This window comes from Xiphophorus maculatus, chromosome 9 (genome assembly GCF_002775205.1).
Source record: "Xiphophorus maculatus strain JP 163 A chromosome 9, X_maculatus-5.0-male, whole genome shotgun sequence".
In the NCBI taxonomy this organism is placed as follows: Eukaryota; Metazoa; Chordata; class Actinopteri; order Cyprinodontiformes; family Poeciliidae; genus Xiphophorus; species Xiphophorus maculatus.
In genome coordinates this window covers 16,348,009-16,361,614 of record NC_036451.1, presented here as the reverse complement: position 1 = coordinate 16,361,614, position 13,606 = coordinate 16,348,009, and the positions used below count along the sequence as shown (strand labels likewise).

Here is a 13,606-nt window from a genome sequence, read left to right as displayed (position 1 = left end):
TATATTTACTGTTAAATGTCGCCTGTATTAAAAGATGAAACTGTCTCAGTAGCATGCAGAGCTCCTCTAATGAGCTAATATGGAGCAGGGCGACATTTGGCCCTTGAGGAATTCGGTTGGAGACCCCTGGCTTAGTGAGCAACAGAACCTGCAGGAATCTTTTGACCTTCTCTTAATGACTTTGGTTAAAAATGATAAAGAAAAAAAATTTAAACATAGAAAACAAATGTATTTTAATTAAGTAATTGCATGAATTTTAAACAATACGAAAAGTGCCACAAATATATATTTTAGACCTGTTTATCTTAGGTTGAGAACTATATTTCTTTACATAACTTTCCACAAATGTCAACAGAAGAAAAATATATTTGTCCATTTTTTTTTTTTTTTTTTTTGCAAAAGTGTATTTTTTATTAAAAAAACTTAAAGTAAATAAAATGGAGTCATTTGCCGCTCTAAAAGAGTTTTATTTAGGTAGAAGAAGAATGTCTGGACTGGACAGACTGTCTCCCCGCAACAGCTCGGGATTGGGCATGCGCATTGACGTCATCTCGGCTTCAGTCGTTCGCCATTTTGCTGTGGGTTTTGCAAGTCCGCTGCTTCCATTTGTGAGGCAGCGTTAAAAAAGAAACAAACAAACCAAACATTTATTTCGAGGACTGTTTAAAGGGTTTATAAATATTTTTCGCGCAGAACTATGGCAAACCCGTCAGGTGACGTGGACATGCCGGAGGGCGCAGAGGTCCGCAAGCTGTCTGAGCTGCGAGTCATCGACCTAAAGGCCGAGCTCAAGAGAAGAAACCTGGACACAACTGGCGTTAAGAGCGTGCTGTCGGAGCGCCTCAAAAGGGTACGCTTCTGTCCTGTTCAACGAAACTGTAGCGCAGTGTTGTGAGGGCATCGCTCTACAAAACGCGCTCAGTATTTGATTCCGTATTTCTGTTAGTTTTTCCCAAGTGCATTTTTCGAAACGCAAACCTTAACGGAAAGCTATCACCTCTAGCTTGCTGGGCTAACTGGGCTGATCTCGACAGTCTGCAAAGGTGTTACCATAGAGTCGCACTATTGATCTGTTTTTACTTTGTTGTTCACAAACAGGCAATTGAGGAAGAAGGGGGGGATCCAGATCAGATCGTCCTCATTCCGGACTCGAACCCTAAAAAATCTGCACCCAAGCGAACCGCCAAAGGTAAGACAGCTGCTAGAAGCGCAGCTAGCTAACGTCTACCTCATTCAACTGATTGAATCAGTCAGGCCTGCAGCTGCTGATTCACTGAGGGAATATTAGCTATCAACCACCCTACACACTTGGTATTCTGTCTGGCAGACATGTAGATATGAAGAGTGTTAAACATTGTTCCAAAAACCTTGATTTTTACCTTGTTCTAAAATACAATTTAGTCTTAGAATTTGCAGATGGTGTACTGTTTTATTTTGTTTTAGTGCTAACTGTACCACCATCTCATGTCTGCATGAAAAAAACACATTCCCTCCCCAGATTCCCGGCAAGACGAGGAAGCAGAAGAAGCTCCTTTGGAGGAGGATTCACGTGATGGACAAGTAAGTTTATGTTTGAAAAGTAATTGTTTTTACTGGAGTTAAAATGCTGCTCTTATTGCCGAAATAGTGTGATTGATTTTTATATGTCCTTCTCAGGAAGACTTTCTGGACCACGAGAACTTGCAGGACGACCACGAAAGCATGCAGGACATGGACATCCTTGACATGAACGTTCTGGATGAGACTGAGAATGAAAGCGGGATGCCAACCGGGGACCCAATGGACGTTGAAGGAAATTATGACAGAGACGACGACGCGTTGCTGGAGGATGAAAACGACTTCACCGAGTTTGGGTCAGGGCAAGAGGCTCAAGGTCCAGAGGTAAGATTATACGATTATTTGCTTAACTTACAAAGACTTTTAATCGGAACGACTCAGTTTGACATGTTTAAAAGGGATGAAGATCTAGTAAATTAAGTTGGAAGCATGAGATCTGCCACTGTAGTATTACAACTGTGTGGATAATTGTGCAGGAAAGAGAACTGAATGTGGAAAACTGTTCGTTTTCAGGCTGTTCTTTATTCAATTTCTTTGAAGATAAAAATCAAAACTTCTTGAAAGCAAGAAAATTTTTATTGTTATATTCACACGGCTTCCTCTGTTTTTCATTCATTTCACCACATCAGACGTGATAAAACTTTGTCCAGTATAGATGGTAAAGAACGCAAGGAAACATTTTTTGTGTGTGTGTATTGAAAAACATTTCCAGAATATTATACCAACCTCTGGAAAAACGTAATGCATTTAATATGGGAAAGTATTGACAATGTTGAAGAACCTGGTTTAAAGTCCATCTAAAAGTTCTGAAAAGATGTTAAAGTGATCAGCACCTCATCAGTCTGTTTGGTTTTCTTTCAGAATCCAGATGACGGCGCTGAAGAAGGACTGACAGGTACTGTAGCAGAAGGTCTACCAAGGGATCTTTTTAGTGTCAAGTTTGGATTTGCAAACAGTTTAGTTACAACCAGAAGGAGAGACTGGAAGCCCAAAGGAAATTGCTGACTTTGTGCCGGAGGTTTGTTAACCTATTGAAATAAAAATCAACACTGCTTGAAAAGGACAGTTTATTTGTTTTGATTTGTTCAAACAGTTGTGGTTAACAATCTTAGGCACTTGGTCAGCAATTGCATTTTCCTTATGGTCAGGGCCGACTGAGCCATTGCAGCTGCTTGTAGTGTTTCTAGGTTTGCCACATGAAGACTAAGATGAAGAAGATCCCATAAGATTTGTCTGATTCATAAATGATCTGGACCAAACGACTCAAGTTGAGCTGAAGTTCTGTTGAAAAAAACGTGGATCCCTGGATGCGCCTTGCTGGAAGAAGATGGATCTGCAGCGAGCCTTGGCTGCTGCTGCATAGCTGGTTTTGTGGCTCGTGTCAGCGCTGAACACGATCTGTGTGTTTTGGATCAGGTGACTAGTGCTAGGAGGTTCTCCTCGAGAGACGAACCAAAGTGTTTGCTGCACCTTAGTTGATTGGTTGTTCTGCAGCCTTTGGGGTCTCTTCCAGTCTCTTTGTTAGGGTCTTCTTCTTCGTTTTAATACTTCATTTTAAGAGCACAGCCAGGTGGCCATGAGTTTCGTAATCCAGGCCTTGCCAGTTCCTCGTTAAGCATTGATGTGTTTCAGAAGTGATTAAACTCTGTGCCATTCTATTCCTGTTAAATCCGTAGAAAATAACAAAGTAGCCGCGTCTTGTTTATCAGAGCCACTAAAAGAAGACCAGGACCAGAGCCCCGAAGAAGAGCAAGCTGCCGGAGGGGAAGACGGCGTGTCCAACGCTGGTGCCAAGTCCAGCAGCGCTGCATCTGCAGATGGGGATGACGCCAAAGAGGCCGGGGATGTGAATACTGTCCCAGAAGAGACACTTGACTCTGAAAACAAAAGCTCACAGGCTGTTAGTGTAAGCGAACAGGGCGGCTCGGGTGAATCTGTTGATTCAGAAAAGGGGTCTAAGAAGGGTGAGGAGGACGAGAAGACTGTGGATAAGGCTGCCGCGGATTCAACCTCAGCACTGAAAGAGTCCTCTTCAGTAGAGGGCGATGATCAGAACAAGAGGTTTGTTGCTTTCTGTCTACTAGAAACCAAAATGGCTATCTCTGTTGCATTGGCCCTTTTGTGATTTCAAAAATTTGGATGCTCTTTGGAGGTAAAAAAAAAATTCCTGCGGAGTTGTGATGATTTTGTCATTCCCTGCACTCACCTGTCCCTCTTTACTATTTTATGAGTAATGAATGTGAGAGTGTATTGTCATTTATTCACCATTAAAGCACTTTACTGAAACATGAACGCTTAATAACAAAAGTGTAAATATGTCAGGAGTTCCGGTATGCTCTGTTATTTTTGTTTATTCACATTTTTTTCCTTTCTTTCCAGCTCTGAAGAAAAAGACGCCAAGACAGAGACAAAGGATGAAAAAGGTGAAGGATTTTTTCTCTCTCTCTCCGTCATCCAAGTCTTTAGTGTATGTAATCTCACTTATCTTTTATCTGTTGTTGCAGCGAGCGGTAGCAGAAATCTGTGGGTCAGTGGTCTGTCTTCCACCAGCAGAGCGACTGATCTGAAGGCACTATTCAGCAAACACGGCAAGGTGAGTGTAGCAATGCAAAGACATGCCAAATTATTTTGGGGCCAAAAATCAGGGATATTATTGATAAAAAGTAAATCTAAAGGATGAATTCACTTCCTTCCCTTTGAGCAATCTGTTACACATTGAATCAAGAATCCGGAGAATTCTGCATATTTTTAGACTTCATTTATAATTGGCAATTCAAGGGGAAATTAAAAGGGAAGTGTTGTTGAGAGATTATCCATAACAGAATCAATCATTAGATTTAATTAACAAGCACTAATTAATTTGACAAACAAATCTAAAGATGAGCAATGCAAATTAATTTGCGAACCTCTGTATGAGTTGAAAGTGTAAACTGAAATGAATGTTTAAATATTTTTTATCTAAACTGTTCAAAACGTAAAGGACTGAGTTCTTATTTCTACTTAAATTAAAAGGGAGAAAGGTGAAAAATGGAAGATTAATCCTTGAAACCAACTTTAAACCATCAGCTTTCAGCAACAGAACCGACACAATTGAATAGGAAAAAATGTCGTACTTAACCAGATTTTAGCACTCTCAGAATCAGCTCTTGTCTTTCCTGTTATGGTCACCACCAACTTTTAGTATTTGACTTTTTGCTCCAACAGGGCTTTGGTTTGCGTAAGGCAGGGTGCTCACGAGGCTACAAGGTTAATTATCTCTCCTGATACAGGCTTTGTGGATGTCTATGGGTTCCTCACTCTGGATCACATCAGAATCAAGTGACTAAAGATAGAAAATCTTTCCTTAGTAGGTTTATTTGTTTAGGCTACTAAAGCGTCAGTGTGTGTGAAGAAAAACTAAACCGAAATCTTGCAACGGATTCTGAAATTACTCTTCAGTCTGCCTGAGGCAGTCAGGTGAGTGTTCTGCTTGAGTCTCAGAACTTAACTCCTTGGAAAAAAACGTGCTTCTGGGAGAGGAGTCATCTCTACAGACTGCTCGACCAATCAGAACTAGACTGGGGTGTAAAGTGAGAGTTGTCATATTAAACAATGAAAGATAAAAGTTTTTCCCTGTTTCTCAGAGTCTGACTTCTTTGTTCTGAAATGTTAAATTGAATCACTTCAGCCAATGATACCCATCTTATGACAGATGGGTATCATTTTTAAACTTATTCCCATTCTGTCTAACGGGTACAAATCTAATGTTTTACACATTAAACAGATGTTGGAAATTATGGCTAATTATGAATTATTTTATAGCTCTCTGTATTTCTGAATAAATGATACTATATAAACATGAAAATCCATCAACAACCATTCAGACAAAACATTTTAAGGATAACAACCAGTAAAGTTTACACTCTACACTTGAATTTTGTGTATCCTTCATTAGTTGAAATGTAACTAAACTAAAACTTGTAATTATTTGTTGTTGGCGTTATTATCTTCCCTGCAGGTTGTTGGCGTAAAGGTGGTGACCAATGCTAAGAGCCCGGGGGCTCGGTGCTTTGGCTTTGTCACCATGTCTACCTCAGAGGAGGCCACCATCTGCATCAGTCACCTTCACAGGACCGAGCTGCATGGCAAGATGATCTTTGTGGAGCGGGTAAGAATACGAATGTCACGTTTATCATTCACAGAAATAGTAGTTTAGACAGCGGCACATCTCTGTACGGGTTTGAATTGGTACAACAGAAACAAATTTTACACTCTAAACCCCTCGCCCCCTTAGTAACACACAAACCAGTCTCTCTGAAGATGTCCTGACAGTCTTTGTATAATTTGTTTAATGGTTACATTAGAATGAAATGTAACCATTAAACTCCTGTTTATTTGAACTAAACAGTGTCCTATTGACAACATCTCAACAAAAGGTTAACAAATGTTGATGAGTGTTTCAAGTATTTTGCTTCAACTTCATGGATGATACCCAGAAATGGGCTGTACCTGTCTATCTGTAAACATCAATAAAATGTTTACACCAACCCCTCACATGGGGATAGACGTCACATATTAAATATGCATTATCTATCTCTATTAGATGTTGTATTGTGCATGTTCATATGCCCGAAGGGAGTTTCCCTCTTCTCATACGTTGCTGTGAACTATATGAATATTCACTATTTGACTCAGTGTTTTAATAAGAATATTTATGATTTTAGGTCAAATCAGTAGAAACTATTTCTAAGCAAACAAAAGACTTCTTTAAGAACTTATATTTTCTCATTTTAGGCTAAAAATGAGCCTGCCGGAAAAAAGCCGGCTGACAAGACTGCCAGCGACAGAAGACACTCGACTGACTCCAAGTAAGAATACAAAATTCATTTGGTGTGCTAACTTTGTCTTGGATGTTTGTTTAAAGCATGCTTTACCAATTATTTATCTTGTAAGAAATTAAGAATGAGTTACAGAAAACTGAAGTCAAGCATGAGGTTGATGCTGAAAATGATTTTATTTATTTGTCTAGGTCTGAAAAGGATGATAAAACGGAAGGAGAAGGCAAAGATGACAAAGGTGATTTTTTTTTTATTTTTTTTTTTACTTCAATACAAATTAACCAAATTTAAATAAAAAGTCACTTAGCATCTAAAGTTTTTCAATTTATTTTTTATTTATAGATCAAAATGAGAGGACTGTTGTCATGGACAAGTCTAAGGGAGAACCTGTTGTCAGCGTCAAGACCAAAAGCAAAAGCAGGGAGAGGGTAAGAAAACAATCCCTCAGCTGCTTCACTTTGAAAGACATTTAAACTCTGGATCTTTTTTTCCTCTGCCAGTTTGAAAACGGCTATTATGAAATTCATGGTGTACAGATGATGACTTTTTATTTTTAACGCTTCTCATGTTGCGTTTCTTTAGAGCTCTAAGAGTCGGAGTCGTGCCTCTTCCAGCAAAGAGAGAAAAGACATCCTGACGTTTGCCCAGATCAAGGCGCAGAGAAAGAGGGAGAAACAGAGGCAGCGAGAGAGGGAGATGAGGGAGGCTGAAAGATTCAGATTCAAGTCAGGATAAGTTAAAAAAAATAAATAAATAAAATAATAAGAGCTTTATTTAACTTGAACATCATTGATACAAGGTAAGATTTATTTCCATTCCATCTCCAGTGATCGCAATCGTGACAACCCGTCAGAGCGCGAGCGAATCCGAATGTTCAGAGAAAGAGAGGAAAGGATGATGAATAATCGGCGCTGGCTGGAGGTCCGATCAGAGTAACAATTTTACAAAATGTCCTTGCATCTTAGTCGTACTTCACCTCATAATGAATTCCTAAAAGCCCGTTTGTTGATGGGGGATGTTTGTGTCGTCAGGTGGAGAAGCAGCGGCTGGAGGCAGACCGGATGGAGCGCCAGTTCCTGGAGCGGGAAAGGATGCGGATCGAGTACGAGCGGCGGCGCGAGCAGGAGAGGATAATGAGGGAGCGCGAGGAGCTGAGGAGGCAGCAGGAGCAGCTGCGCTTTGAACAGGACAGACGGCCTGTAAAGAGGCCGTACGACATGGACAGGTAGGCAGCACAGCGATCATCTGGAGCTGGATTTGTGTCAACATGCTGAGATGCATCTCACAATAGTTGCTTCTTTTTTCCAGAAAGGACGACTGGCCTGACAAGCGCATGGCTATGGATGACCGTTTCGGCCGCTCAGACTTCGGTCGCCAGGACCGCTATCAAGACTTTGACCACAGAGACCGTGGCCGTTTCCAAGACGACGGACAGGTGAGATGACCGAGATTCTCATTTTGTAGTTTGACACTTTTAAAAACAGGAGGAAACGAGGTTCAGAGGATCTGATCACAAAGTTTCTTTCATTCTAAATCTTTAAGCTCACAGCAGTGCTGTGAACACTTAACTAGAAAACAAACAGCTTTCTTTAAAACCAATTGGTTTGGTTTGAAGAAACACAAAGGGAGCATCAAGGTGATAACTTGTGTGTCTTGTGCAGCACTTCTCAGACAGACACGGCAGAGATTCGTGGGGCGGAGGCTACGACAAGCGCATGAACCCAAGGTGAGCAGCACTCAGATCTGGCCCCAGCTTCTGGTTGAGTTCTGATCTGATGTTCACCATGTCAGTTCTGTCTTTCTTTCAGGGACGGTGGCCGCGACTGGGACTCTGGCCGAAAGATGGATGGAGACAGACCATGGCAAGGTACCATGGTGAACTTGTATATCTTGCATACCCTGATACTGAACATGCTGTAAAATAAGTGGCAGTATTTTCAATACCTTGGAAACTTAAACAACAAAGAAAAGAAACAACCTGTTTCATTCATGTTAATTCAGTTGCAGCTCTTTGTTGTTGGAGTTAAGCTACAACTGGTCGTTCTAGCACATGAACACACACATTGTGGCTTTGACTGTATATTTAGTCGTTGTCCTGCTGGAAATGGAAAAACTCCAGTCTCTTGCAGCCACTCTTAGATTCTTAATCCATCGGTCTCTGACCAGCGTCCATGTTCGTGCAAAGGAAAAGCAAATCCCACTGCATGATTCTGTCAATTAAATATTAATGTTCATTGTTTTCTGCATCCAGCAGGCTTTTGCCTCTTCTGCAAAAAGTAATGTTTGCTCTCACATGGTTTTCTTTAAAAATAGTCTATGGATTTTTAGCGTGTGTCAAACTAATGAGATTAACCTTGTTGTAACAAGTGCTGTACATAAAGAAAAGAAAATGTATCCATCAACAGTCCAGAGGAGAAGTAGGAACTAAATTCATAATAAATCTTACTTATATTCAGGTTATCCTGGCTATTCAGTCAACACTGCCTGAATCTATCTTTAATGACTGACATTTAATTTGTCAATATTAAAGTGGCTACGTAGTTCATATATTTGTAACTGTAGTTAAATAATTATATATGTTATACAGGCTTTTTAATCTATTTACCTGCGGACAGTTTAGTAATGTAACAAAAGGATGTTAGTTTCTGTTCTTGCATGACAAAACGTGAAAAACGGTAAAGGGTGTGAATACTTCCACTGGTTATGGTAGTTTTACCATGTTGGACCAACACGTCTGATGGATGTTTACTCTCCTGAATCCAGGTAGAGATGGTGGCATTCCAGGCCAGAGCCACATGCAACGTGGAGGAATGGCAGGGTGAGCAGATCATGAGCTTTTACTCCATATATTAAATTTTGTCCGCAGCCCAGAACCTTAAAAAGTGCCAGCACATAGTCATGTGTGTGTATGTGTGTGGGTGTCTCGTGTGTTGCAGTCGTGGAGGCTACATGAACACAGGAACTTCTCAGTCTTTGTCTGGAGCTCTGAACAGACAGAACCAGATGATGCAGGGCAGCGGCATCCAGGGAGGAGCTTTCGGTCGACGCTACTGACTCCCATGATGTTGTACAGTTTTTGAATGGTCTTTTTTTTTTTCATGGATGTCACAACATTGTTTTTGTATTTTTTTTTTCCTGGTAGGTTCGTCTTATTTTAATTGGTAGTGATCTTTGCTCTGTACTTGTCAGTTGTACAAATTGACTATTTTCATTGTGAATCCACCCCGACTGTAATAAATTCAGATGTTTATAACATCTGGGTTTCATGGACCTAACCTCAGCACTTGTATCCTCCCTGTTTTTGTTTAAAGTTTGATTATTTTTAATCAATAGAAGTTTCTTTATGAAAGAGGAGCTTTTTATTTTGCGTCTAGGAAATACAGGTTTTTATGAGGAGTTTTAAGTGTCACAATTCATTAAACTGTACTTGTTGGCTTTTTCCACCGTTTGCAAGTGGAATTTATGCTGAATTATGAATTAAAATGTTAAGTCAAGATTGTTTTGACTTTGTAATGCTTGGGTATTACCGTTACTCATTAAAGATTGTTTTAATATTGAATCGGCTAAGAAAAGCTGATGTGTTGTTAAATTTACAGGGCGAAATAATAACATTTTCATCATTTTAGTAGAGCTTGTCTTGAAAATAAAATTCTCCCAGGTTTGGTTGAGACAATAATGTTTCTCATCTGCTCAGTGGCTCAGATGGTGGAGCTTGGTAGATTTTTAGGCTGTTTTGGGTTCGATTCTTGAATGTTTTCCCTTCTATGGATGGTGTGATTTTTGTGCCACCAAGTGAGACTGATCTGGGTGCACATATCTTTGTGAATTTGATTAATAGCGTTTGATTCCAAATCCTCACTTTATAGTCTCCAACTCTCAGCCTGCTCTCTGCTCACATGTGGCTCTTTGTACTCATGCAAGAAAATGTTTGGGTTTTTTTTGCCCTCCAAGGTAAGTATGAGATGTAATTGATGTAATGAGATGTAATTTGAATATTTTAAAAAATATATTTCCAGGCTTTTTTCAACAAGTAAGACTCAGGCATAAGTTTTATTTTTGTTAAAGCAAAGATGAATTTGCTAGATTCAGTATCTGGCCTTTTGAATTATTGAAGTGCATCAGACTGAAGCGCATGTGTTATCACTGTAAGGGCTGTTGTTTTTATTACAGCTGTGCCACAGCAACATATTTATTTTCCAAGTAGAAATACATTTTGTGCCAGAAACCGGGATTGGTCTGGGTCAATGCTGACCTGTAGATAAAATGTGGTCAAATCAATTAGCATTGCATTTAACCCAGCCTTCTGATTTTTTTCATAAACAAAATGGTGCTTTTTGAAGTTTATGACTGGAAAAATAGTCTCAGCAGGAAACGATGTCAACCTCTGGTCTCAGTCATTGTGAGCGCTGGCTTTGTAATGACATCCTGATAGTGTTGCACAAGTTACAAACACAAAAGGGATCAAACCTTATTTAGTCATTTGTATAACTTCCTCTAAAGTCCTATTTTGAAATAAAAATGGAAAATTCATCAACAAAAGTTTGAAATGTCTCCTTCAGACTTTCCATGTCAATTGTAATGTTATGGAGAGATTTTTCAAAAATAGATGCACCAACTGTGGTGCACCACAGTTGCAAGACTGTTACAGAAGCCTTTCTGTAACAGTCTTTCTGTAACAGAAGACTGTAACAAGATGTGGTTTCTGAAAAAGCCACATCTGCTATGTGGCTTTTTCTATCTAAAAGCTGTTCTGGTTCAACTCAGTTTAATTAAAAGCTTTTTACCTGCAGCTCTTTCTGTCTTTGCTGATGATCAAATGCGTTCAGCAAGCATCGTGGTATCATCTGTCTCGCACACAAAAAATATTTGTGACAATCATTTGAACCACATCATACACTTTTCAATGTTTGCATCCACAAAGTATTGAGAAAATAGGACTTAATCAATAAACAACTCTATTAATAAATGATTTGATGTCACAAACAATTTAAAACTGGTCTGGACATAAATGCATATGTCATAATGTAACTATGACTGAATTGCAATGTATGTCACTGAGTTTTAATCAGTCAATATGAATTATTGGATTTATCCAATAATACAATTCGATATATAATTTGTATCCTTTTTAAGGGCCTTCAGATGACATTTGTTTAATTGGGGCTATAGAAATAAACTTACTTAAATAAACTAAAAATAATTCAATACTTATCTGACAAATCGAAACAATTAAATAAATAGACAAGGATTTATTTATGTATTCACTGAATAAGTAAAGCAAATTTCTTTCTTTCTATTTTATATTTATTTTCCATGAAATTTCCTGTTTGACTTCCTATTTCCACCACTAGAGAGCAGTGTGCGACCATAAATATATATCCAACCAAGCATGTATTAGTAGGAATCACCTGATGTAAATACATTGGATGAGCTGAACTGTAGATTTATGCTGTTTATGCCTGAAAAAGCATCAATTCATGGCGTCGATGTGTCCGACTCTAAAACGCCAGTCTGGCTGCAACTGTTCTGCAGAAAAGAAGGAGATATGAGTCTGGGGGCTCATTAGACATGTTATGAAGACGACAAAGTGTTAGTTTTTAGTAGCAGGGCTTTGACTGACCACTCCTCAACTACAAATAACCCACCAGATGTAGGAGGGTCAACATGACAAGCACCACTGGGAGAAGAAAAACACCAGCTAGATCCTCAGAATGGCTGCAGATTCCTCAGAGGTACAAGACAGAAATGTGCGTCCATCCGTTGAGCCAAACTGAGGTCAGAGCAAAGAAGAGGCCCCACTGATCATCAGTGTCGGCCCCTCGCTGTGAAACATCATTTTCTCAGATTCCTGCTGTCTTGAACATGATTGTGTTTGTTTTTCTCTGATGTGTCTTCTGATTCTGGGGGGGGGGGGAAGAGCTTATTTTCTGCAGCTGCAAAAATACATCTTGCATGGTTTCTAATGAATTAATTAAGAATAATCAGCTGTGGTGACTCATGTGTCATAGTTTATTTTAGTTTTGTGTTTTCGTTGGTCTAGTTTAATTGTTCTGGGCTGTCAAGGCACATATGGATTTAATAACAATGTTTGTGTTTCATTAAAACCAAACTGATATAGGATAGTTAATAGTTGATTCTCTTCAAGAGACAAACCAAAAACATGAAGCCTAATTTGGTCATGACTCCCTGTTGCTCACTTCTAATTATACCTCTTTAACTCTGTGCAATGGATTAATCTGCAACAGTAGTGGGAAGCTGATGCGAGTCATCCAAAAAGCTAGATATTTATTGCAGCATATTTGTTTTTGTTCGCTTTATTTAAAAAGATGATGTTTGATGCTGGCATGCCCAATCTGAAATCTTCAGCAGGTTCTAGAGCTGTATGTGAGGATTGGTATCATTATATCAATAAAAATTTCTGAAACTATTTGGGTGGATCTCAGCTGTTTCCCAGGGCATGTGTGAACTGTGCGGCAGAATCTGCTGAAATGTGATCTGATGCCCTAAATGTTACTCCAGTGTGATCCACCGCAGGGGGATCCACCCGGAGCTTCCTCACCGGCAGAACCAAAACAAAGCTGAGACAACATCTTTCCAGCACAGGTGGAGTTCAGAGGAGCAGCGGCGCTGCAAAGACTTTGGTCCTCTGGCTCCTAACTGTACACGAAGGAGGGAAAATGCATTTACCTAAAATGCAGTGGTGTCTCTGACTCACCCAGTCTGAGATGCACATTTGTCATGGCAGCATCAGCTGCATGTGGTCTGCGTGGGATCGAGTGAAATCTGAGCTCACTTCTTCACCCTAAGCCAAGTGGAAATGATTTCTAAACAAATTTACATTTAGTTTTTTGGTTTTTTTAAGTTTTTTCATTTGCAGCTGTGACATGCATTTTCCCATTGAAGAATAACTAAAGTTGAGCTGTGAGTTTTTATTTGACACTCACTGATCTGGATTTTGATTTCAAATCTAAAATCTTAAAAAAAATTCAACCTACCGATAGGCAGATTCTGATTTCAGTTTTGCCAGCTTTCTGTTGTTGGTAAGGAAGGCTTTATTAACATTTAAAAACAAAGGCAAAATGCTAAAGGGTTGATATTTGTTAAATGTGTTTAGCATCTCATATTATACACTAATATGGTAAGCCTCACAAACGCAGACCTAAAGAGTTTTGATTGTTATCCTAATCCTAAGATTTCCAAATCAAGCCTGTTCCATGAGAGACAGAGGTGGA

At 39.4% G+C, this 13,606-nt stretch overlaps 1 protein-coding gene across 1 annotated transcript; it reads left to right on the top strand.

Annotated features, from left to right (window-relative positions):
• The first annotated feature begins 556 nt into the window (after window positions 1-556).
• safb2 (scaffold attachment factor B2) lies at window positions 557-9,933 on the top strand. The gene is made up of 20 exons (XM_005806382.3): window positions 557-850; window positions 1,099-1,189; window positions 1,499-1,560; window positions 1,657-1,881; window positions 2,419-2,452; window positions 3,267-3,618; window positions 3,937-3,980; window positions 4,062-4,150; window positions 5,555-5,704; window positions 6,331-6,404; window positions 6,566-6,612; window positions 6,717-6,802; window positions 6,957-7,099; window positions 7,202-7,295; window positions 7,406-7,599; window positions 7,683-7,809; window positions 8,036-8,100; window positions 8,183-8,241; window positions 9,138-9,192; window positions 9,311-9,933. The coding sequence occupies exons 1-20, from the start codon at window positions 698-700 to the stop codon at window positions 9,426-9,428; spliced, it is 2,262 nt and encodes a 753-aa protein (XP_005806439.1). The 5' UTR covers window positions 557-697; the 3' UTR covers window positions 9,429-9,933.
• The last annotated feature ends 3,673 nt before the right edge of the window (window positions 9,934-13,606 follow it).